The sequence below is a fragment of the Ceratotherium simum genome, chromosome 33 (genome assembly GCF_057802395.1).
Source record: "Ceratotherium simum simum isolate JZ-2026a chromosome 33, ASM5780239v1, whole genome shotgun sequence".
Taxonomy (NCBI): Eukaryota; Metazoa; Chordata; class Mammalia; order Perissodactyla; family Rhinocerotidae; genus Ceratotherium; species Ceratotherium simum.
Genome location: NC_141932.1, coordinates 11292118 through 11314911, shown reverse-complemented (window position 1 = coordinate 11314911; position 22794 = coordinate 11292118). Strand labels below are relative to the sequence as shown.

The 22794-nt window shown below is 54.4% G+C and overlaps 3 protein-coding genes across 10 annotated transcripts; all 3 read right to left on the bottom strand.

The window, feature by feature from the left end:
* Positions 1 to 772: 772 nt before the first annotated feature.
* On the bottom strand, positions 773 to 5154 carry KLK10 (kallikrein related peptidase 10). 2 transcript variants are annotated; one of them, XM_087421283.1, is made up of 6 exons: positions 5051 to 5154; positions 4450 to 4548; positions 3276 to 3459; positions 2373 to 2647; positions 1982 to 2115; positions 773 to 1444 (listed from the first exon to the last, which is right to left on the bottom strand). In XM_087421283.1, exons 2-6 carry the CDS (start codon positions 4538 to 4540, stop codon positions 1292 to 1294), a joined length of 837 nt encoding a protein of 278 aa, XP_087277409.1. In that variant the 5' UTR covers positions 4541 to 4548; positions 5051 to 5154; the 3' UTR covers positions 773 to 1291. The 2 variants fall into 2 exon arrangements, with proteins under 2 accessions (XP_087277409.1, XP_087277408.1); XM_087421282.1 differs by having other exon boundaries at positions 5008 to 5141.
* A 1017-nt stretch (positions 5155 to 6171) lies between these two features.
* Positions 6172 to 10371, bottom strand: KLK11 (kallikrein related peptidase 11). The gene is made up of 6 exons (XM_014795234.2): positions 10248 to 10371; positions 9379 to 9453; positions 8767 to 8923; positions 8131 to 8396; positions 7459 to 7595; positions 6172 to 7038 (listed from the first exon to the last, which is right to left on the bottom strand). The coding sequence occupies exons 2-6, from the start codon at positions 9416 to 9418 to the stop codon at positions 6886 to 6888; spliced, it is 753 nt and encodes a 250-aa protein (XP_014650720.1). The 5' UTR covers positions 9419 to 9453; positions 10248 to 10371; the 3' UTR covers positions 6172 to 6885.
* A 685-nt stretch (positions 10372 to 11056) lies between these two features.
* Positions 11057 to 20599, bottom strand: KLK12 (kallikrein related peptidase 12). Of its 7 annotated transcripts, XM_087421278.1 has the most exons (7): positions 19645 to 20523; positions 18590 to 18665; positions 16505 to 16560; positions 15517 to 15676; positions 14402 to 14661; positions 13356 to 13489; positions 11068 to 12474 (listed from the first exon to the last, which is right to left on the bottom strand). In XM_087421278.1, the coding sequence occupies exons 1-7, from the start codon at positions 19691 to 19693 to the stop codon at positions 12319 to 12321; spliced, it is 891 nt and encodes a 296-aa protein (XP_087277404.1). In that variant the 5' UTR covers positions 19694 to 20523; the 3' UTR covers positions 11068 to 12318. The 7 variants fall into 7 exon arrangements, with proteins under 7 accessions (XP_087277403.1, XP_087277402.1, XP_087277401.1 ...); XM_087421277.1 differs by having other exon boundaries at positions 11057 to 12474; positions 15550 to 15717; positions 18590 to 20523; XM_087421276.1 differs by having other exon boundaries at positions 11058 to 12474; positions 14402 to 14658; positions 15517 to 15717; positions 18590 to 20523.
* Between the last annotated feature and the right edge of the window lie 2195 nt (positions 20600 to 22794).

Here is a 22794-nt window from a genome sequence, read left to right as displayed (position 1 = left end):
TAGCTCACGGCGCATCTTTCCCAGCCAAAAAAAAAAAAAAAAAAAAAAAAAAACCCACCAGTGCTGGGTGGGAAACTTCTGTTGTGCATATGTTCAAAGTCAGGGGTAAGCAGAGACACCCAAACGACTGTGAGCTTTGCCTGGATTCTGTGTATAACACCCCCCAGCACAGGAATATTTACACAGAGACAATTTCAAGAAGAGGAAAAGAATCCCTCCTCCTAAATTTTCAGGGCAAAATCTCAAAGCCAGTTTGGGGTGGGGATGGAGATGGAATTGGACCTAGGGTTACGGGTGTTGGATTGGGGAATGAGAATGGGGATGTGGCGGAGCTGGGACTGCAGCTTGCGGTAGTTGAGGCGATGGAGATGCATCTGACAAACAAACCAAAAAATTTCCCCTAAATTTCAGAGGGCTTTTCTGCATGAACTTAGCAACGGAGGTGGGGAGCATTCCTCTGGTCTTAGAGGCTGGGATGGAGGCAGGGTGAGGTCCCTTGGGTTCCAGGGGCCCCAGGAAGGCAGAGAAGGTACCAGATGATTCAGAGCCAGCCCAGCTCTGGGACAGGAAGAACTGGTGTTGGGCGGACTCAGACATGGGAAATGGTGGGAGGTAAGAAGGAAGTGCTTAAGGGGTACTTCATGGAACTTTGGAGGAGGGTGGAGACTGTGATTCTCCCATCAGCCCTGAGGGATGGAGACACAGATGGTGTTGGGGGGTTGGGATTGGGGGCTACCCCTATGCTTTTCTTCCCAGGACAGAGTCACACACGTTCTCACCAGGACTTGTTCACAGATCGTGGCAACAGGTAACGTTTAGTGAGAGCTCATCACCCACTGTGTTAACACTTTACGATAATTACCGCCGTGATCTGCACACACACATGATATCATAGTCTCCTCACAACACGTCTGTGAGGTAGGCGCTTCGTTATCTCCATTTTCCAGGTGAGGAAACCCAGGCCCAGAGAGGGTATTTGGTTTGCCCAAAGTCACACAGCAGGGAGTGGTAGAGGAAGCCAGGTTGGATGACTGACAAATTCTCTCAGAGACTAAGTGACTACAGGCTTCCTCGTTTCTCTGGAACAAAACATTGCCAACACTTTCTGCCCTGCAGCTTCAATGCTGGCAGCGAACAGCAGCGGGCAGGGTGGGGGATGGGGAAGCAGAGAGATGTCAGCAGGTGCGGATGGACGGCAGAGATCTGAGCGGGGCAGGGGCAGAGTCCAGCCAACTGCGTAGGAAGGAGGAAGGAAAGGAGCAGATGGCGAAGGAGTTGCAAGGCGTCTGGGTCAGTTGGAGCGTATGGTTTTCTCTATCCACGAGGCATATTTGCAGATCTGAGTGTAGACAGCTGGCTGCTGAGCAGAGCCGCAGGGGTAAACGCCCCAGGAAAGGATGCCCTGCAGGGTCTCGTCGCAGACCAGAGGACCACCCGAGTCACTCTGGGGTGGGAAGAAGGAGACATCAAGTAAATACATCAATACGAGGGCTGCCACTTGGAGATCTGGGGTAGTGATGAGGAAGGTAGGGGTTGGGCACGGTTGGGATAAAGATGAGGTTGGGGTTGGGTTGGAATCAGGTATGGGGGATTGGGGTGGGTGGGGATGGAGTGGGACTTGGGGTTGTGGGCGTTGGCTCAGGGGATAAGAGTGAAGATGTGGTGGAGATGGGATCATAGGTAAGGAAATGGAGATGGATCTAAAGATAGGGATGGAATAGGGGTTTAGGAATGGGGTAGGAAGGGGATTAGGGCTGGGGATGGGCTTGGGAATAGAGTTGGGGAGAGGGTTGGGCATGAGAAGATGGACCCAAGGAGGTAGCATTGCACATGCGGTTGGAGTTGGGATAGGGATGGGGTCATGTTGGACACGGGGATGACGTTGGGTTGTGGGTGGCTACGGGGTTGGGGACTTCTGTTTTCCCATAACCTCCCTACACTCGCCTCCACGAGTCAGAGACCCTCCCTGGCCAGTCCCTACCTGGCAGGGGTCCTGGCCCCGCTCCAGTCCTGCACATATCATGTTGCTGGTGACCACACCAGGGTAGAAGACCTCACACTCTTTAGGGCTCAGGATAGTGACCCTGGAGCAGCTCAGGCCCTTGTTGTACTTCACTGATGGGAGAGAACACCAGGTAATTCTGGGGTCCAGCCCCCAATCCTCCAGGACCCAGGAGTCTGGATACCCAGACTGTTCCTGTCCCAGGCTCCAGGCCCCCAGCCCCTCCTCCCTCAGACCCAGGAGTCCAGGCCCCAAATCTCCTCCCTCAGACCCAGGAGTCCAGGCCCCCAACCTCCTCCCTCAGACCCCAGGAGTCCTGGTCCCCAGCCTCCTTCCCCGAGATGCAGGCCTCAGGGCCCCCAGTTCTTGCCTCTTCGGGCGGCCGTGGTGCCCCAGCCAGCGGCCTGGCACTGGTCTCCAGGCTGGGCACAGCGGTAGGGCAGGCGTAGGGTCTGGATGCGAGACCCCAGCACAGCGGGCCTGGCCAGCTTCAGCAGCATGAGGTCGTGCTCGTCCGTCCGCCTTGGCAGGAGGGGGCCCGAGCCCTGGTGGTACTTGGGGTGGATGATGGAGCGAGTGGTCCGGCGGAGCTGCTCGCCCTGGAGAAGCAGCAAGTGGTCATCTCCCACTCGAGCCCACAGCGGCCTGAGGAAGGAAGAGCCACATGAAGGCAAAGCCTTTGTAGGGACTAGGTCTGGATTCTGAGTCTCAGGGATGGAGGGTACAGGTAGCAGGATGGGGCCTGGACTCCCGGGTCCGAGAGAGGAGGGGCTGGGGACCCTGACCCCCGGGTCTGGGGGAGGAATGGGTGGGGTAGAAGAGAGCTGGGCACCTGAATTCTTGAGACACGGGAACAAGCAATCAGGTGTTTGGGTCCAGGAGTTCTGCCAGAATTAAGGGCTGGAGGTCTACCTGCTAAGCCTACCCCTTCATTCCTCCCCCAGTGGGAACTCATGAGGGAAACAATGTTTTTGGTTCTAAATTCCTAACCACACCAGACCGTGAGTTCTGTATCTTGCACACAACTACCTACACCCAAATGTAACCCAAGGAGAATCAGCTGAACAGGAGTGATGGATTGGCCCAGACACGCTGAGAAGGACCACATCGCCCCCTGGCGGCCACAGCACAACACTACCTTTCCTCCTACAGGAAGCCCTCCAGGACTGACCCCCATATCGAGCTAGGAGAGCTCCATACCCTCAAGTGCCCCAGCCCTTCCCGCACCCTGCCTCCCCCACCCCTCCGTGCGTCCCCAAGGAGCTCCCCCTACTTGTCGTTCCCGCAGTGCGCGGCCGTGAGCACCCAACTCTTGTCCACCAGGACGCCCGCGCAGTGGAACGAGAGGCCATTGAAGAGGGAGACCTGCCAGGGCTGCGAGCCGCGCGCGCAAGGGGCGCCGGAGGCCACGGGGTCCGAGCCCGTGTCGTTTACGGGGAGCAGCAATGCCTCCGCGGCTGGAGAAAGAAAGGGGGTGGCGATCAGAGCAGGCAAGGCAGGGTAAGCCCTGGGTTTGGGGTCCGGGCGGGGCTTTGGGGGCGCAGCCGGAACCGCGGCGAGGGGGTGGAAACGGGGGGGTCCTGCAAGAATCGAATGGGAGTGTGCGGCGAAGAACCGGCGTGAAAGGGGAAGGAGGCGAGTATGGGGCGGAGCGGAGTGAGGAGACCGGACAGGGTGGGTCTGGAGGGGCAGGGACAGAAGGCGGCGCGAAGAGAGACGATATAGCACGCGGCAGGGCGACAAGGAGGCGGGGCTAGAACGCGGCGGGGCTGCGAGGGGCGTGGCTAGAAGGGGCGGGGCACCAAGGGGCGGGGCTAGAACTCAGCGGGGCGGCGGGGCTTCAAGGGGCAGGGCTAGAAGGCAGAGGGCAGCAGGGGGCGGGGCTGCAAGGGCGGGGCTAGAACGCAGCGAGGCATCAAGGGGCGGGGCTAGAACGCAGGGGGGCGGCAGGGGCGGGGCTGCAAGGGGCGGGGCTAGGAAGCAGCGAGGCATCAAGGGGCGGGGCTAGAACGCAGGGGGTGGCAGGGGCGGGGCTGCAAGGGGCGGGGCTAGGAAGCAGCGAGGCATCAAGGGGCGGGGCTAGAACGCGGTGCAGAGTGAGAGTCAAGATGCAAGGGTCTAGAAAAGTGAGCGAGTGCAAGAAGCGATAAGGCAAGACTTGGGACAAAACAGGGCGGAGTAAGAAGGTGCCAGGACAGAATGGGTGGAGTAACGCGCGGGGAAAGGACGCGGAGGGGAGAAAGGGGGAGTAAGACTCCAGGTGGAGTGAAGGGGGCGGGGCCTGGAGGGGGCGGGGCAGACTTGGGGTTGGGGGGCTGCTCCGGATCGTTGGGTGGGTGCTGGGGTCCCAGCGGGTGCAGAGGTGCGCGAGCGTTGGTGATAAGAGCGCACTCTCCCATGGCCCCGGGTCCCCGGCGCCTCCTGCCCAGCCCTGCTCCCCGCCTCACCCCAGAGTTGCGCCGTCAGCAGCGGCAGCAGCAGCTTCGCCAGGGCCCGGGCGCCCGAGGTGGCGGAGAGGTGGAGGTGCGGGGATCTCATGGCCTAGGCTGGGGGACCGGAGAAGCTTCAAAACACATGCCCTGTCAGAGACCCCCACCCCGCCGCGCCCGTCCGCCCAGCCTGGACCACCCCAGCCTGCGGGGACACGTTTAACCTGGGGCCAACAATCGCAGGGGCGGACGGGCGGGCGATTCGGGCCGGATCAGCCAAAATGGGTGCAATTATTCTAATGACGCCCGTGGTGACGTCCTCCTGCCCTCCCTACGCCCAAGGGGCGCGCTCTCCTGGAGGTGCTGTCCTGGCTCCTAGCCTGCCAGCGCGTGGGGTTTCGCCCTCCTTCACAGGTGGGCGTGGGGGTCCGAGGTGGGGTGGGGGTCCGAGGCTCAGAGGCGTGTCCCGTAGATAGGGAAACCGCGGCTCAAACAGGGCTCCCGCCTGCGACCTGAGGGGCTCCACCCTTGCTCTCGAGACCCGCCCCAACCAGGGTGAGGTGCATCCCCCCTCACCTGGGAGTCGCCGAGGGGAAGAAAGCGGGAGACCCAGAAGTACCTCTGCCCTGCCGCGTGGGCCGCCGGAATCCTCTGCCAGGGACCCCTGGCCAGGCCTTCCCTTTTAACCCCGAGAGAGTTCCGGAAACTTCTCCACCTTCCCCCGAGGGCCTCACCCCCTCCCTTTCTCTCTCCCTAATTATGCCGTGGGTGGGGCTGGCACCCAACCTGGGCCCCAGATTCCTGCTCTGGGAGGGGCCCCCGGAATACAGGCTTCTCCCAGTGTCGGAAACACCCTTTTTGGAGGTGGATTCCATGGGGATTCCCCAGGTCCCCTGTTTCAAGAAGTCTTCCCAGACGGGGAGAGAGGATGCCTCATCCTCAGGTGGCCTAGGGGTCTCAAGGGAATAGTGTTGGAATAGGCGATGTGACCGAGAGAGTGGAAAATAAATAAACAGGGAAGTGCATACCTAGAGTGACATAGTGAGAAAAGCCAGAAGGCCGACAGGAAGAGGGAGTCAGATAAGACAGATTGAAGGAAGAGTGGGAGCGACAGGGACTGAGACACACAGAAACAGGGAGACAGAATGGGAGGTAGCAAACCCAGAGAGCAAACCCAGCTCAGTGTGTCCCGGTGACTAGCCCCCCGTGTGTGTTGGGGGAGGCTCCGATCATGCCTATGCGTGGTCACTTCACATCCTCCCTGCCATCTGCGTGTCTCCAGGTGACACAGGCCCGTGAATCACAGGAGGCTGCAAGGGGCGTCAGCATCACCTGGGCCAACTCCCTCATTTCAAGTGAGGAATGGGAGGCTCAGAGAGGGCAGTGACTCACAGGAGATCACACAGCAAGCCCGACTAAAAACCGGAGGCCCCAGTTCCGGCTCTGGGTTCTCTTACTCCTCAGGCCAGCTACCTCCCCTGCAAAGCGAGCTGAACGTCAAAAGAGACCCCGAGTTCTGGACAATTTGTGGGGCATCTTCTCCAGTGGCTGTCCAGCTCAGCACTGTCCAGTTGAACTGTCTGCAATGGTGGAAATGCTGTCTATGTGCTATCCAACATGGCAGCCATCAGTCCTGTGTGGCTGTAGCACATATGGTATGTGGCAAGTGGAACTGAAGAATTACATTTCTGATTGTATGTAATTTTAATTTAAATAACGACATATGGTTAGTGGCTACCATATTGCCTAGCATAGGTCCCGATGAACCACCTATCACGGAGCCTGGAAAAAAACAATGACAGCTCTCTTTCTGTTAGATCTTAACTATCTGCAGACTGCCCGACTTACTGTGCTATCATACTTTTGCATGCACGATTTTACAGAGAAGGAAACTGAGTCTTAATCAAGGCAGTATTGCTCGGTACTTAAGAAATCACCTTGCTTCAGATTCCTTGCTCTTCTGCTTACTGGCTGTGTGACATGAGCAAGTGGCTTCGTTTTTCTGTGCCTCAGTTTCCTAGTCTGTAAAATGGGTATAATAACAGCACCGACCTCATAAGGTTTTGTGAATATTGTTGGTTGCTACACTTAAAAGCCTTTGGACCAGGTTCTGGCATATGGGAAGCCCCCAAAAGATTCGTTCATTCAGTAAATATTTATTGAAACCTTGGTGAGTGCCAGGAACCATCGTGGGGCTAGAGATACAACAGTGAACCAAAGAGCTGTTATCATTCCCAGAGGCACGAGTCAGTACGAGGCAGGATGTGAAGCTAGGCTTTGCTAATTCCAAACCCCAAGTTGATTATTAAGCTACAGCATCTCTTGTAGTCAAGGAGATCCAGACAAAGTATATAAAGGGGTCCTGGCTTAGGCTGCTTTATTATAAACAGAATGAACAGGAACCACATCACCGAGTAGGGGTTGGCGGTGTTGGGCTGTGGTGAGCTGGTCCTGCTAATTTTTCTCCATAGTCTCCTGGACCCAGTTCAGATATTTGCAGACCTTTGTGTATACACCAGGCTTTCTGGCAACAGCACATGGATCCTGGCCCCAGGAGATAATGCCTTGAAGAGATCCATTACAGACCAGAGGGCCCCCAGAGTCACCCTGGGGATGGGGAGAGAGAGAACCAGTGAGAGAGGAGGGGAGGCCACCATGGGAGAGGAAGGGGTTGGGCATGGTGTTAGGGAGGGAGTGAGAATGGTGTTGGGATTGGGATGGAGATTGAGGATGGGGTTGGCAATGGGATTAGGGATGAGGTTGGAGTTATGGGTGGGAACAAAGATGGGGTTAAGGATGAAAGTGGATTTGGGAATGGTTGAGGTTGGAAATAGGGGTGAGAAGGGGGATGGAACCAAGGATCATGTCGAGGTCAGAAATGGGAACTGGGGATGGAGATGGATTTGGGGTTGCAGGAGGAGATGGGGGTTAGGGCTGAGGATGAGACTGTGGGTGTAGATAAAGACACAATGAGGATTGGAGATGGGAATGGGGATGTGGTTGGAGACCCAGGCCCTGCCCTCTGACCTGGCAGGAGTCCTTGCCCTCTTCTCGAACACTGGCACACACCATGGTGTCTGTGATGTTGCCGGGGTAGGCATTCTCACATTCCTTGTGCTCGATGATGGTGATGTTGGCGCATCGCAAGGTATGAGGCAGGTGCACTGTGGAAATGGCATGAAGGGGTGTGGAAAATGAGAGCCCTGGTTCTCTTCCCTACACTGCAAAGCTTGCTTTGAACCCACAGACCTTGCTGTCCTTCTTGCTTGTAGCCAACTCGTCTTTCTACTTGTAACAACAGCAACAGTAATGCTATTGAGTAAATTCTTTATGCTAGTTGCTCTATATCCTTTATCTCTAATTCAGCTCTGGTAGGGGGATGTGATTGTTCTCATTTTATGGAGAAGAAAACCCAGGTTTAGAGAGAGGAAGCCATGTGCATAAGGTCCTACAGCTACCGGGTTGTGGATCTGGGATGGCACACCATGTCTGTCTGACTGCAAGGCCCAAACTTTTGTCTCCACCTCCCCCAGCGCTTACTTTTCCACTCTTCCTTTCGACTTATCCCACCACTGCCACCCCGAGGTAGCCCCCTGTTTGTCACTACGACTCTCATCTTTGGCAGGTCCTCTGGTTCCCTATGATCTTCCACAATCGTGACCACCCTCCTTCCACCATGTTCCCCTCTAGAGACCCTACACTGAGGGCTGGACGTGGTGCCCCAGCCAGAAATGAGGCAGCGGGTGCCAGGAGTGACACAGCGTGACGACAGGGCGAGGGGTCGCACGGCCCGGGTGATGATGGCTGGTGACGCCATCTTCACCAGCATGATGTCATTGCGGTGGTCTTTGTTGGGGAGGCTGTTGTTGAAGTCTGGGTGGGGGAAGGACTCAGTGGCTATTCGGGTCTGCTCACAGCCATCCCGCTGCTGGAGGTTGTGCTCCCCCAGGTGAGCTATGTATCGGCTGAGGTGGGAGAGATGGTGGTCAGAGATGGAAGGGTAGGGAGAGGCAGGTGGTGGGAAGAGACACAGGGGGAGAGGTGAGTGCACCTGAGAGAAGGAAGGACCATATCTCCACTTCCAACCTCTTCCCCATCTCCCACCAAAGCCCCTTTCCAAACCATATCCCAACCCCATACCCAACACCATTCCAGTTCCAACATCTCCCATCCCTCCATCTTCAATTACAACGCAATCTCCATCATCAATGCTAATGCCCCTCCCATCCATGCCCATCTCCAACCCCATACACATTCTCCCCACCGCCAAGCCCCCCTCCATCCATCTCTCCATTTCCAGCCCCCTCCCAGCCCCACCCCAGCCCCCGCACCCACGGCTTGCGGCAGTGGGCTGCTGTCAGGAGCCATTTGGGAGCGATGAGCGTTGCCCCGCAGAGCAGCCGTGTCTTCTGGAACAGAGCCACCTGCCAGGGCTGGGAATGAGGAGAGCACTCGTACCCTTTGATGATCCTGGTCTCTCCCCCTACACGCCCTGGAGGGGGTGAGGGCAAAAGAGGGGGCTCAGGCATGAGAGGACTCCCAGAAGTGGAGGTGGGGAGGAGAGAGAGGGTGGGTGGTCTGGGTCCCGGTCTGGTGTCCGGCTGGGACGCACTGTATGGACGTGCCAGGCGTTAAGTGATTGAAATCCTTCCATACTGGTTGGTCAGTAGCCACTGCTCTCAGCTCTTCGAATGTCCCCCACACCACCCTAGCTTCCCTGGCCCCTCCCCTGGGACCTCCTTGGCCTCTCCCCGTTCTAGCATCTAAAGGGATTACATCTGGTCCAGCAAGGGACATCCAGGACTCATTATGGCTCATATATTCATTCAGATGCCCTATGCGTTATTCTGTATTTTGAATATCAGCCCTTTCAATGTCCAGACAGAGGGTTGGGGATCCTAGAGATTCCAGAGGGAGACCCCTGCCCTTCCCCATCTTCCACCGTACCTGTCACCAGAGCCAGCATGATTAATCGCAGAATCGTCATGGCCTGGAGGGGGGAAGGGCAGGCCCCAGGTTCTTCTGGGAACAGGGAGGGACAAGGAGCCAAATCACTTTATGGGGAGACTGGGGGCTGGTTCATGCCCTCTCCTCTCTCCCTTGCCTGCTTTGGCTCCCCCCAGGGAGAAACAACAGAGTTTGAGGAATCCCCTTGTTCTCACAGCACCCCAACCTCCAAACCTTTAAAATAAATCTTTGGTATGGAGGGGGCCTTGGATCTCAGCTAGAAGCTTCCAGTAGCCCACAAGGATGTGGCAGCTGCTGAGAGGGACTTGGCCTGGGGCAAGTGGTAGACTGGCCTGTTTTAAGTCAGCCGCGGGACCTCTGAGGTGCCTTCTAGAGAATGTTTTCCTTCTTGCCCACCTGAGACTTGGCCAGGCCCCAGCAGCTTGGGGAGGGACATGAAGGGGACTGGCACCATTCAGCAACCACCCAGGGTGACATGGGCCCTTTGAGGGCTGCCTGGGGTGCAGTGAGGGCTCAGCCTGAGAGATTTCTTGCCCCAACCCTGCTGAACCCCTACCTCTTTGAGGGATGGATGGACATAGCTGGGCGGGGCTGGTGAGGGGAAGGGCCAGTGCCCTCAGCTGACCTGGCCAGCAGGGGTGGGAGTGGAGGGCTGGATTTGGTGACCAAAGCTAGGGTCAGAGGTCACTGAGGTTGGAGGCAGCCCATTGGAGACCCAGAGAGAGGCAGAGAGCCCCCACCCAAGCTGAGAAGGACAGAGCAGAGGGAGAAATGCCGCGGCAGAGGAGGCTTGGTGCCTTCGGAGTGCAGGCGTCCAGAGGGGACCTTCCCTTCCCTCCCGGACTCACGGGCTCTGGGGCTGGGGCTCTGGGGGCCGGCGCCGGTGGCAGTGCAGTAGGCTGGGTCGGAGAGCGAGGCACCAGACAGGCAGGAGTGGGGTGGCCCCGGGGCGGACCCAGGATGACTGCGCCTCCTAGCCCAGCCTTATCGCCCGGGGGCGGGGAGTGTGTGGGGACCGTCCCCAGGCCTGCTCTGGGCCTGGAGGAGGGGCTGCCTGCCTGGCCTGCCTCTGTCACCTCTCCAAGCCCCTCTTCTCTCTGCTTTTCTCCGTTTCTCCACACCTCTGTGTCCGTCCTTCTGTCTGTTTTCTTCCCTGCTGCTTGGAATCTGTCTCTCTTTATCTGTCGTTCGCTGCCTTTCTGTAATTCTCTGTGTGTCATTTTTCTTTTTCTGTCTCTCTCTGTGTCTCTGTACCCTTTTGTCTGTTTCTTTCTCTCTCTCTCTGTTTTTCTCTCCCAGTCTTTCTCTGCATGTCTCTTCTAATTCTTTATATCTTTGTGTGTCTCTGTCTCTGCCTCCCTCGTCTCTCTCTCCCTCTGTCTCTAAATCCCTCTCTATCCACCTCATCTCCCAGGCTCTGTCTCCCCTCCTGTCTCTGCTCTCCCTCCCCACTGCCAGAGCCCAGGTGGGCCCCTGGCCTCCACTGGGCCCTTCCCTTCTCCATTCCAAGAAGAGGGGGAAACTGGGGTGTTGAAGAGGTGGGGCTGCTGCTGGGCGGGCAGGCGGGCGGGCGAAGGGGCAGGACAGGAGGGTGGGGGAGGCAGGTTGGGGCCTGTGGGAAGGGAAATGAGCCCTCTGTGGGCACCCCAACCTCCAGGTCTTGCTTCTCTGCCGACCCTTCTCTCTGCTCCCCTCTCCCCACCTCCCAGAACCTGAGGTCCTCTGAATCCAGCCATGGCACTTACTCGCTGTGTGACCTAGGTCCGATGACTTCTCAAATCTGAGCCTCCTCAATCAGTGATGATCCCTACTTCTCCCAGCTTGTTATCAGTTAGATCTCCTGTCTTGATCTTGCCCTCCTCTCTCCCCCAACCAGATGTGGAGCAAGACTGCTGGGTAGGCCTGGGTTCTGACAGCAGCCAGCCCTGGCCCCAAACTCGGGCTCTGCCTCTTCCTACCCAGGTGACGTGGGACGAGGGACTCCACCCTGGTGAGGCTCAGTTTCTTCATCTGTGAGATGGGGGGGGCAGCCCTGCCTCTGGGGGTTGGGATGAGGACTTCAGGAGAGCCAAGTAGAGCAGGTGCTCGGCAAATGTTCCCATGGCTGTCGCGATCACCCCTCACTCTCTCCCACCTCCAATTCCCCTTCTGTTCATCGGGGTGAAGAAGTTCTCTTCTCACCTCCTGGAGAGGCGGTGAAGACAGAACCCAAGAAGTGGGCAGGACTATTTTAAGACCTGGGCTGGGTCCTCCTGCTTTCCAAGGCTGCACCCCCACCATCCGTCACTGCAGACATATGAAGACAAAGCCACATCCCACCTGAAATATAATATACGCTCAACTCCAGCGGAGGCAAGTTGCGGTTGACCAGTTGGAAGGATGTTATGTTTACTAGACATTTAATTAAATGGTTGTGAATTTTGATTTCACTGTTTTCATTTGGTATTTTGGAGCCAATCATTTTTCTCCCCTTCATATCCTTCATGGGCCCTCGAAAAGCTTATAAGCTCTGGGCACTGTTCCTATTGTGCCGCGTGGAGAAAAATGGCCCTTATCTTTATTGTTATAAGTAACTTTTTCTACTCCACTCCTGTGTGACCCCTGAGGGAAAATTCTCACTCTCTCTGATCTGTATTTCTACGCCTGTTAGGTAGGGGAAATGAAACTCCAGTCTCAACCAGCCTGGGGACATCAAATAGACAGACATATCCCCTCCTCCAGTTATATTATATTTATTCCAGATAGTCACACACTCCCTCCTCCCCCAATCATGGGTCTTAGAAGGGCTGGCTGGAGTTAAGTTCCAGGAAGATCCCCAGACCAAGAAGATTGGGAGCTGGGGGTGATTATGGAGGAGGTGTCGGTGCTCTGAGGGTCAGAGTGGCCCCCAAGCTGAGGGATGGAGGTGGAGGGAGAAGGTCAGTTGTTTCTTATGATCTTCTGGATCCAGTCCACGTATTTGCAAATATTGGTGTAGACTCCCGGGATGCCTTTTTGCCCACAAGGTTCCGTGGCCCCCCAGGACACCAGACCCTGAAGGACTCCTCCACACACCAGAGGGCCCCCAGAGTCACCCTGGAAGGCAGAAGGAAAAGGAGCACAGCCTGAATAAGGGAGAAATCCTGTTCCCATGTTCCCTCCTCCCATCCCCCAACCCATTCTTGGGCCTTGAAGACTGGCTCCAAGCCTGGTCATCCTTGACAAGATCACAGCCAGGTTCCCGAAGACAACAACAATGACTGACCAATAGAGAACACACTGTCCCGAGGGGCCAATCCCAGGGAAGGAGGGCGGGGCTCCATGAAGGTAGAGCGTTCCCTCAAAGACAATGGCTGGGGCCCTGGCCAATGAGGGAAGAGGGCACCATCACCAATGACCAATCCCAGAGAAGGAGGGCGGGACTCCATGAGAGTTCTATCAAGGACAATGGCTGGGACCTTTGCCAGTAGGGTGGGGCAGCCTCCTCTCTGGAGTACTCAAGAAGGCAAGGTAGCCGAATTAGTGGGTGAGAGAGTCCTCCAGCCCCCTTTCCTGCCCCCATCCTGGAATCTCTCAGTCTCACCTGGGCCGGCATCAACTGGAGGATGTATGGGGAAGACTCAGAACCGGAAAGAGAGCCACTTACCTACCTGAGCTCCAAATGCCGGTTCACTCTTTGCCCTCCCCCATCTTCTCTCTCTGTCTCTTCCTCTCCCTCTCTTTGTGCCCCTCCCATCTTTCCCTCTCTGCTCCTGCCCTCCCTCTGTTCTCTTTTCCCATCCTCCCTCTCTCTGTCCTCCATCTTCTGGCTTTCCCTCCTATTCTCTGTCTCCTTCCCCTATTTTGTGCCTTCCCTTCTTTCTGACCCCATCTCCATCCCCATCCCCTTTCTCTGACTGGCCCTCCCTCATCCCCTCCCACTTGTCTGTCCCCTACTTCCTGTCCTGGGTGACCATGCATTGCCTGTCTTCGCTCACCTGGCAGGCATCCTCCCCTGCTACGCCGCCCGCACACACCATGTTCTCCGTGATTCTCCCGGGGAACACGGCCCTGCACTTGGCATTGGAGACGATGGAGACATTGAGGCATTGGAGCTGATCCGGGAATGGGCCTGGGAGAGGAAGGTGGATGCTGCAAGGTTCCCCAAAGCTCCCCTCTTTGGGGCCACTTCCCTCCTCTCAAGGAAGCCCAATCCAAGTCTATACCCTACTCCCTCCCTGTGACCTCCACTACAATCCTCAAACTTCTAAATTTCAGATTTATACTTGATTTCATAGTGACCCTTGACCCCAGTCCGTTAGCCCAGGCCCCCTGACCTTTAACCTATGACTTCGAGTGCCATAACTCAAGACCCCCTTTGTCGCTCCAACCTCAGATATGATGAATCCAGACCTGATTTTCTCCTTCAATCCCAGATGCTGTGACTTTCAACTCACAGTCTTATTACCCTTTGATCCCAACTTAACCTCATGTCTTCTCTCTGTCTCCTCCTGGCCCCATGTCTTCACCTTATCCTCCAACCTCAGCTCTGCATCCTCTAAAAACCACTGGTTGCAACTCCAAAGTGACCTGTGATCCTAGTTTATGTGACTCCAGACTCCATGACATCTAACCTTTGGCTCCACACTCCAAACTCTATGGCTTCCAATCCCAGACCACTGATTCCTGATGAAATCCCAATTTCCGTCCCCAGATTGTAGCTAGTTTGTGCAACATCTGTATCCCATGACTTTAACTCTACAATGACCTCTAACACCAGAGACCGTGACCCACGACCCCAAGATCCTATTTATATATGCCTTTTGCTCCAGTCTGATGACCCCTGACATCACTCTGACCTCTAACCACCTCCCTGACTCATGACTTCTGACTCCACATCCAACCCCTTAACCACTTTGACTTCCAAGACCCCGATCCACCACTATCTCAGTCCCCTGATGCTTGACCCATGCTTCCTCTGAGATGGCATGACTCCTAACCTATCACCCTGCACTCGACTTTTGCCCATCCAGGGCCCCCTTACTCCATGATTGATTGGTGAGGCCCCAGCCTGAGACAAGGCACTCAGTGCCGGGTGCTGCACAGGTGGTGGGCAGGCGCAGGGGCTGGACACTCTGGGTCAAGAAAACGGGGCTGCCCAGTCGCAGAAGCCGGAGGTCATTGTCATGGCTCTGCCGGGCTCCCTGGTAGCCGGGGTGGGTCACAGAGAAGCCGCTGCGCCGAATCTGTTCCGTCCAGTCCAGTCGGCTGAGCCTGTGTTCCCCCAGGCGCACCCAGTACCTGCTGGGGAGGCGTCACGGTGGCTCAGCGGGGGGCCAGTGGGCAGCCCCAGCCCCCCGGGCCCTGCTGTCTCTCTTTGCTGCTCTGCATTTCGGTGTCTGTCCCCTCCTCCCTCATTGACTTGCTCTTTCTCTCTCTGTATGTCTGTCTCTTCCAGTCTCTCGGTCTCTGTCTCTATCACCATCTTTCCATTTCGAGGGTTTGCCCCATTTCTCCTCCCCATGCCATTGCATCTGTGTCACTTTCTGATTCTCTTAGCCCGTGAGGCCCAGGGGGGCAGGGACACCTGTCAGTCCTGTTCACGCTCTGTTCCCACCACCTAGGAGACTGCCTGGGCTGTCAACACTGTCTGATAAATGAACTAGTGAATAATGAGTGGACTCTCTCTGTCCTCCTTGTGTTTCTCCCTGTCCCTGAATCTCTCCATCTCTTCGTGTCTGAAACTTTCACAAAAACTCCAGAGCTTTGGAGCTAGAGAACCCAATCCTCTCATTTTGCAAATGGAACCACTGAGGCCCAGAGAGGTGCCAAATGTGGTCCAGGGCCCAGACTGGGTCATGAAATGGCTGGGGATGGTGACAGATGCCATGTAGGAGGGAAGTGGGAAAAGAGGGAATGGGAGGAGGTGGGTGGGCAGGTTCCAGGACTCTCCCCTGCCCTCCACCTAACTGCACTCACCCAGCCCCACCACAGGCCCATCATTGAGGAAGTCCTGCTCCTTGTCTAACCTCAGACACTCTTGCTTCAGGACCATCTCCTTACTCTTCGGTTCCCCCTCCCATAAGCCTTAACTCCCAGCGCTCCTCTCCCCATCACCCTCCCTTCAGCCCCTAGGAAGGGACCCAGACAGGGGCTTACCTGTTGCTGCAGTGAGCAGCTGTGAGGACCCACCTGCGGTCAATGAGGACCCCTCCACAGCGCAGGTTGGTGCCCACAAACAGCCCGACCTGCCAAGGCTGTGAGTGAGGGACACACTCCCTGCCGCTTATAATCTTCACGTCAGTCTCGTGGCTGAGTCCTGAGCACAGGAGTGTAGGCCAGAGAGGTGGGGTTAGAGACCTAGAGATTGTGGATTAGAGACAGGAAGAAACACAGAGAAAGAGGCAAGAGGGAGACAGAGATCCTGAGAGACAGTCAGAGACAGGGATACACAGACTCAGTGATACATAGAAAAAGACACAGTGATTGTTTATTGTTGTTATTATCTACTACTTAATGAAGGAAAGCATACGGTATTTGACCTTCTCCCTCTGACTTATTTCACTTTGCATTATACCCTCAATGTCCATCCACGTTGTCACAAATGGCTGGAAACACATAGGGACAGAGATTGGATTGGTGGTTACCAGAGGGGAAGGGGGGAGGGAGGAGGGTGAAAGGGATAATTCGGTACCTATGTGTGGTGATGGGTTGTAATTAGTATTTTGGTGGTGAACATGATGTAATCTATGCAGAAATAGAAGTACAATGATGTACACCTGAAATTTTTACAATGTTATAAACCAATGTTACTGCAATAAACAAAAAATTTAAAAAAAAAAAAAAAGACACAGTGAAACGCCCAAAGAGACACAGAGAGCAACAGAGAGAGAGAGATGCTTAAAGATAGGAAGAAATAGAGAGACAGATTCAGAGAGAGAGAAGGGACAGGGACATAGTGATAGGGAGAGACAGAGGGGAGATGGATCAAAAGATACAGGGAGACAGAGGTGCACGGGACCCTGCGAGCTGGAGGTGATGTGGGGCACAGAGTCAGCCCCCCTCCCCTCCTCTGTGCCAGGCTGGGGACCAGAGCTGGATGGGGAGATGCGGAGAGAGGGACCCTTTTTCCCCCTGGGGAACTCACCAATAACACACAGGAGCAAAAAGATCCTGGGCCCCATGGTGGGCCACCTCCGAGTTCTGGGGAGAAAAAGGGGCATCTCAGAGAGGGCCCTTCCCCTGCCAACCGCCTCCCCTTTCCCCATCCCTCCCACCAGCAGCTCCATGAGGGGATGGCCTGCCCATCCCTTTCTCTGCCTGTCACCTTCTCACCTTGTCTCTCTGCTGTCCCGTCCTCCAGGTGGCTGTCACAGCTTCAGCCTATGACAGTCTGCCTCTGTCCACCTACCTGCCTGTCCTTTTCACCGGCCAGCCACCCTGCCAGTCAGCTCCCCCACCGTCCACGTGGCTTCTCAGCCACCTCTCATGCTGCCCTACCTGTCCCCCTCCTCCTGTCTGTCTGTCTCATGCTGGCAGCTGACACAGCTTTTAACTCTCTTTGTCCCAGCCCATTCAGTTTCCGGGTTGAGGGAAGGGGACAGGAAGACACGGGGTGGGGCACCCTCTAATTCTATAGAAACTCTTCTCAGCTGACGACACTTAACTGAACTTTACAGCTAAATGGAAGGAGAGAGGGGAAGGGACCCGGGAGAGAAGGAAGGAAGTCCCAGCCCTGCTACTTCTCCCCCCTCTCCAAACTAACCAGCAGCCTGACACCGATGACTCAGATGATCTGGGAACTGGGTCCTAATCCTGGCTCCAGTGACAAAGGCTCAGGGAAGACACGGTGTGAGGACACCTGGGGCCCCTCCCCACGTGGTGCAGGGAAGGGGCAGGCGGATGGAGAGGCTGAGAGAGGAGGACACTGGGAATGAGAGGCAGGGAAACCAAGAGCAGAGGGACCGAGGAAGAGAAGAGGAGAAGGAAGAGATTTCGACATAGATGAGACAGAAGAGTGTTTCCAAACTGGCTTCCACAGAAGTCTGATTCTAACTGAATTTTTTAAATGCACAGTCAGCTCTGCTCCCCGCTTCCAGAAGCACAGATCTGCTTCATACATGCGGTCAATTTACCTAATTCTATGACAGTTTTTCTCTGCGTAACGGCTTCCACTGAGAAAGAGACAGGGGACAGAGAGGGACAGAGAGAGAGAATTGGGGGATAAGAGAAGTCTGTGCTGGTTTATCTGAGTTTTTGCTTCATTTGTGAGAGAGGAGAAAGGGAGAGAGAATAAAGATAAAAAGGGAATGAGACTCAGAGGGAAGGAGATGTAGAAACAGCCAAGAGAAGGTGGTCGGAGACAGAGATTGCAAAGAAACAAAGAAACGCAGGAGAGGCCTCCCCACACCACTCCTGTCTTTTAGTCCCTCACCTTCTCTTGGGGTCTTGAGTCTCTTTCCCTTTCTGAATTCAGAATCATGAAATTTCAGCGTTTATTTGTTCTGAGACACCGCCTAACTCAACCCCTCCGTTTTCGCAGATTTTAGGGGGATCCGGCTTATTGAGGTGTAATTTACATGTAATGAAATTCACCCTTCAGCTTCAGTCGGTGGCTGCCATGCTGGAATGCTGCCCAGCTTTGCCAATCCCTGTGACTTTTCAAGAGAAGCTAGAAATTCAGGTTTATGGTGGGAAGTTTCTTGATTTTAAAATATGGGCAAAAAACAAACAAACAAACTATAAGCCCAACACAGATCTCTCTCGGGCTCTCCCTCTCCCTCTCTCTTTCTGCCTTTATTTTTTTTTTAAGTAAAATTCCGAAAACATAAAATCCAGCATTGAACCATTTTAAAGTCTACAATCCAGTGAATTTCACTACACTCACAGTGTTGTGCAACCATCACCACAATCTAATTCCAGAACATTTCCATCACCCCCCCAAAGACTCTGTACCCATTAAGCTGCTGTCCATCAACAGATGAATGGATAAATAAAATGTGGTCCATCCATACTATGGAATATTACTCAGCCATGAAAAGGAGGGAAATACTGATGCATGCTACAACTTGGATGAACCTTGAAAACAGTATGCTCAGTGAAAGAAGCCAGACACAAAAGGCCACATTTTGTATGATTTCGCTCACATGAAATGTCCAGAACAGGCAAATCCATAGAGACAGAAAGCAGATTAGTGGTTCCCTGGGGCAGGGAAGGGGGAACGACTACTTACTGGTTCTTTTTTGACACACAGGTTTGTAGCTTGTAGCTTCTGGAAAAAGCCAGTCTCTCCTTTTTGTAGCTGGAGGCTCAAGGAGGACAAAGACAGGCTTGTGGCCACACATTTCCCGCTTCCAGAAAAAGCTCTGGGCGCCATGGCCACCACCCCCAGGCAGCCCTCAGAGCTCTCCAGTCCCCTTGCCTCCCGTTTTACTGTTGGACATCATCACAAACTCAATAGGAAGCCCATTCCCTAGAGAGAATTCAGCTGCCCTGACACATGGGGTGAGAGCCCAGCGCATGGAGGCTGTCAGACATATGGAGACTGAGGCAGGACTGGATGAAGACACTTGCCCAAAGCCACACCACTGGTAAGTGGCAGAACTAGAGTCTGAACCCAGGCAGGATGGCTCCAGAGTCATTATTATCCAAATACAGGAATGAACAAATGAATGACCAACTGGATGAGTACATGCGTGAATAGATGAACGTAGGGATGTTCCTACAGGTTTCAAAGAAAGAATATGGCTTTTGGAATCATACGGACCTGGGTTGAAACCTCAACTCATCCCCTGACTCCCTGAGGGCCAATCAGGCAACTCTCTTTTCCTGACCTCAGTTTACTCATCTGAAAAATGGTCCTAGAAGGAAGCTGAAGGTCTACACATCGCTTCCTCTTGGGATCATCAAACAAGGAAACAAAGATGAGTGGAGACATCAGGTATGTTAAGTATCGACATGATCAACATTGCTCTTATCAGTTTATTTCTTTATAAAGAAGGAATTTTCAAAGTTGACTTAGGTGACAGAATCTTCTCTTCTCAGACATGAAGAAATATCAGCTACAACTTGGTGGTGTCCTTGCCTTCTGTCTCTATCTTGACACTTCTCTCTCATTCTATTTCTCTGTCCCATTCATTCATTCATTCATTCATCAAACATTTTGAGATGCCCTGTGTGCCTGACTCTGCTGGGTGACGCTGGGACCACAGAGTTTAAGCAGAACCAATTCCTGCCCTGTTTCTCTACCCTCTTTCCCAGAAAACTTCTCCACGGAGATCCACTCACTCCTTGCACCCCACAGCCACAGTCCTTTTGGGTCTCCGGAGTTTTCCATGTTGAGCAACCCAATGGTCACCGCTCCGTTCTCGTCTTACTCAGCCCTCCAGCAGCATCTGACAGTTGACAGGACCGGCCGCTCCTCTCCCGGCTTCCGGGGCACCCTGTATTTCTAGTTTCCCTCCTACATTTCTGGCTCTCCTTCCCAGCCTCCTTCATGAATAGGCCTTTTTTTCCTCCACCGATGGGTGTCTTTACAAACAATCGTGTTCCCAGGGCGCCCTCCTAAGCCATGTCCTCTGCACTGACTGCATACACCTGACAGTTTCACCTGTCACCTGGGGCAAGACGGCTCCTAGGTCTCTCCCCAGCTTCAGGCCTGTGCATCCAACAGCCTCCTGGATGACCGGAACTGAGCTCACGTCCATCCCCACCGACCTGTTCTCAGACCCCACACCTTCTATCTTTGTGGTGTCCCCACCATCCACCCAGTCCCCTAGTCCAGACCCTTGGGAGACTGATTTCTCTCTAGAACCCAGTTTCTTTCCTTTCTTCCGAGACATCTCCCTGGGCCCCCAAGTCCGCCTCAATCTCTGACAGCTCCCTGGCTCCCTGTCTCTCAAATCTGTCTCCTGGGCTCCTGCCCTCTGCAGCCACTGGCCTCCTAATGCCCCTGGGCCCATCTCAGTCAGTGTCCCTCGTGAGCTCGGCATCTTCCCCCCACCCCGGTTCTCCATCTCAGGGGGGCCCCACCATCTGTCCATTCACTGGGCTGAACCCAGACACTATCCTCCTAACCTATTCTCAGCTTCTTCCTCCTATCCCAGATTGTGCCCCAGCTGGGCCCCAGCTCAGGCCTCATTCCCTACTCCCTGGACCCTGACCCTAGCCTCCTACCTGGATTCTGGTCCTCCAGGCTCCCCCCAGACAGCCCCAGAGGAGTCTTTCTATATCCAAAGCTGACCTTGCTCCTCTCTTGCTCACAGCCCTCCCACGGCTCCCTAGTATATATTGGTATTCATCCCAGGGTCCTGGCACAGAGCTTTTGAAACTCTTGGAATTTCCTGAGTGGTAGGGGTGAAAGGAGCATCTTTTGTTATTCATAACAAGCCCCTTGTAACCCTACCGAGTTTATGCTAATGAGGTGACTCTTGGGAGGGGATAGGGGCTGGTTGCTAGGGGAACCAGCCATGTGATTAGAGGGTTGGAACTTTCCGTCTGATCCCCCAGACCAACCACTCCCCCCTCCGTTGACCGTTGAGGGAGAGGGCAGGCACACAGATAGGTCCAGGCACGGAGATGCATGACTCAGGGCCACTTGAAGGAGGGCCACAATCCCAGACCCACGTTCCTGAACGACAGCTATCGAAACTTCTGACTGAGGTCAGTTAACTCTACAAGAATGCTCCCTAGTTCCCAAGAAATGCAGTGCCAAGCAGCACAGCTCAAAATGCATGCCTGCCAGCTGGCAGCAGGGTTCATGAGCAGGACAAAGAAAGATGAGAAAGACCCTGGAGGTGGTGGTCATGTCAAGACTCCTGCTCACAGTGCCAAGTGTGGTCACCCCACAGAGGCAGGAAGGATCCTTTGGTGTGTGTGTGGCACCATCAATCTCAACATCTGAACAGACTTTGGGATGGGGGAGTCCGCCTTGTTTCTGTGGGACAGCTACAACATTATCCTTCATTATCCCCTCCTCCAGGAAGCCTGCCCTGGGTCTCCTGCCTCCTCAACCCTCCCACAACCCGTCTGCTTCTCTCATCACTGACCCTGTTAGAATGGGAGCTTGGGCTCATATATCCATTGCCCCCTGTGACACTGATTTATAATAAGAAATATTTTGTCTTTGTCCCCATTTCTAGCACAGAGGTCCTAAAACCCTTGGAATTTTCCAAGTGATGAGAGCAACAAAGGTGTCTTTTGTTGTGTTAATGAGATGACTTTTGGACCCCACCTAAGGATGGAGGCTGGTTGCCAGGGAAACAAACCATGTGATTGACGGGTTGGGGTTTTCAGTCCCATCCCCTGACCTCTAGGGAAGAGTGAGGGGCTGGAGTTAGAATCGATGGCTGATGACCAATGATTTAATCAATCCTGCCTATGTAATGAAGCATCCATAAACCCAAAAGGATGGAGTTCAGAGAGCTTCTGGGTTGGTGAACACGTGGAGATTTGTGGAGAGTGGTGCCCTTGGAAAGCATGGAAACTCCACACCCCTTCCCTGTACCTGGCCCTGTGCATCTCTTCCATCTGACCCTTCATGAGTTATATCCTTTTGTAATAAACTGGTGATCTAACAAGTAAAATATTTCTCTGAGTTCTGTGACCCCCAAGGAGGGGGTCGTGGGAACCTCTAATCTATAGCAGGTTGGTCAGAAGCACAGGTAACAGGTGAAGGGGGGCAGTCTCGTAGGACGGAGCCCTTAACCTGAGGGATCTGATGCTATCTCCAGGTAGATAGTGTCAGAATTGAGTTTGAATTTGAGGACACCCAGCTGGTGTCCGAGAATTCCTTGGTGGTGTGCGGGAACCCCTCCCACACTCCCACACATTGGAATTGGGTGAAAACCCAATTACCCCCATTTGCCCGGAAAGCCAGCCTAGTCCCTTATACTAGGTCATGCAGTTGGGGCAGTGTCTGAATTTGGCTTGGACCTTCCAGACTAGAGGGGGATGTCTCTGGGAATATTCTTGGAGAAGTACAGGAATGCATCTCCATCAGCCTGGATGGGTTCAACACACTGGCGAATTTCCCTTAGTCTAGGTCTACACTTCTGTCAAATGGGGAGCTGACATTTCCCTGACTGGGGTCTAGGGAGAATGAAATGAAAGGGCTTTATATGCCTGGCCAACGCCGGAAGTATTGTTAACCCTCTGACACCTCTCCCTGCCTGCTTTCGTCTCTATCCCAGTCTTTTCCACCCCCTTCTCTCCCTCTATCAACCTTGCGAATTCCTTCCAGCACAGGATTCCATTGTTACTATAATTCCCCTGAGCAAAAACAGGCAGGAGCGCAGGTGGCTCCAAAATTCTTGGAGAGGGAGGAGGGAGGGCTGAGAAAGCTCACCACCTGGCCAGCCTTCCTGAATTAAGTTGTTGTTGGCAGTCAGAATCTCCAGCTCAGGTACATCATTATTTCTTCCACAGGAAGGATTTGGG

Coding starts and splice junctions, on each gene's coding strand:
- KLK10 (XM_087421283.1), bottom strand. CDS start 4,540: ATGAGATCCCCGCACCTCCACCTCTCCGCCACCTCGGGCGCCCGGGCC. Junction 2,648..3,275: donor GCGCACTGCGGGAACGACAA/GTAGGGGGAGCT, acceptor TTCCTTCCTCAG/GCCGCTGTGGGCTCGAGTGG. Junction 2,116..2,372: donor CACCACGGCCGCCCGAAGAG/GCAAGAACTGGG, acceptor CTCTCCCATCAG/TGAAGTACAACAAGGGCCTG.
- KLK11 (XM_014795234.2), bottom strand. CDS start 9,418: ATGACGATTCTGCGATTAATCATGCTGGCTCTGGTGACAG. Junction 8,924..9,378: donor CATGCTGGCTCTGGTGACAG/GTACGGTGGAAG, acceptor CACCCCCTCCAG/GGCGTGTAGGGGGAGAGACC. Junction 7,596..8,130: donor CACCACGTCCAGCCCTCAGT/GTAGGGTCTCTA, acceptor CCATTTCCACAG/TGCACCTGCCTCATACCTTG.
- KLK12 (XM_087421275.1), bottom strand. CDS start 18,733: ATGGCGCCCAGAGCTTTTTCTGGAAGCGGGAAATGTGTGGCCACAAGC. Junction 16,561..18,589: donor TGTGTGTCAAAAAAGAACCA/GTAAGTAGTCGT, acceptor TTTTCTCCCCAG/AACTCGGAGGTGGCCCACCA. Junction 13,490..14,401: donor CCTCACCAATCAATCATGGA/GTAAGGGGGCCC, acceptor TTCCTCTCCCAG/GCCCATTCCCGGATCAGCTC.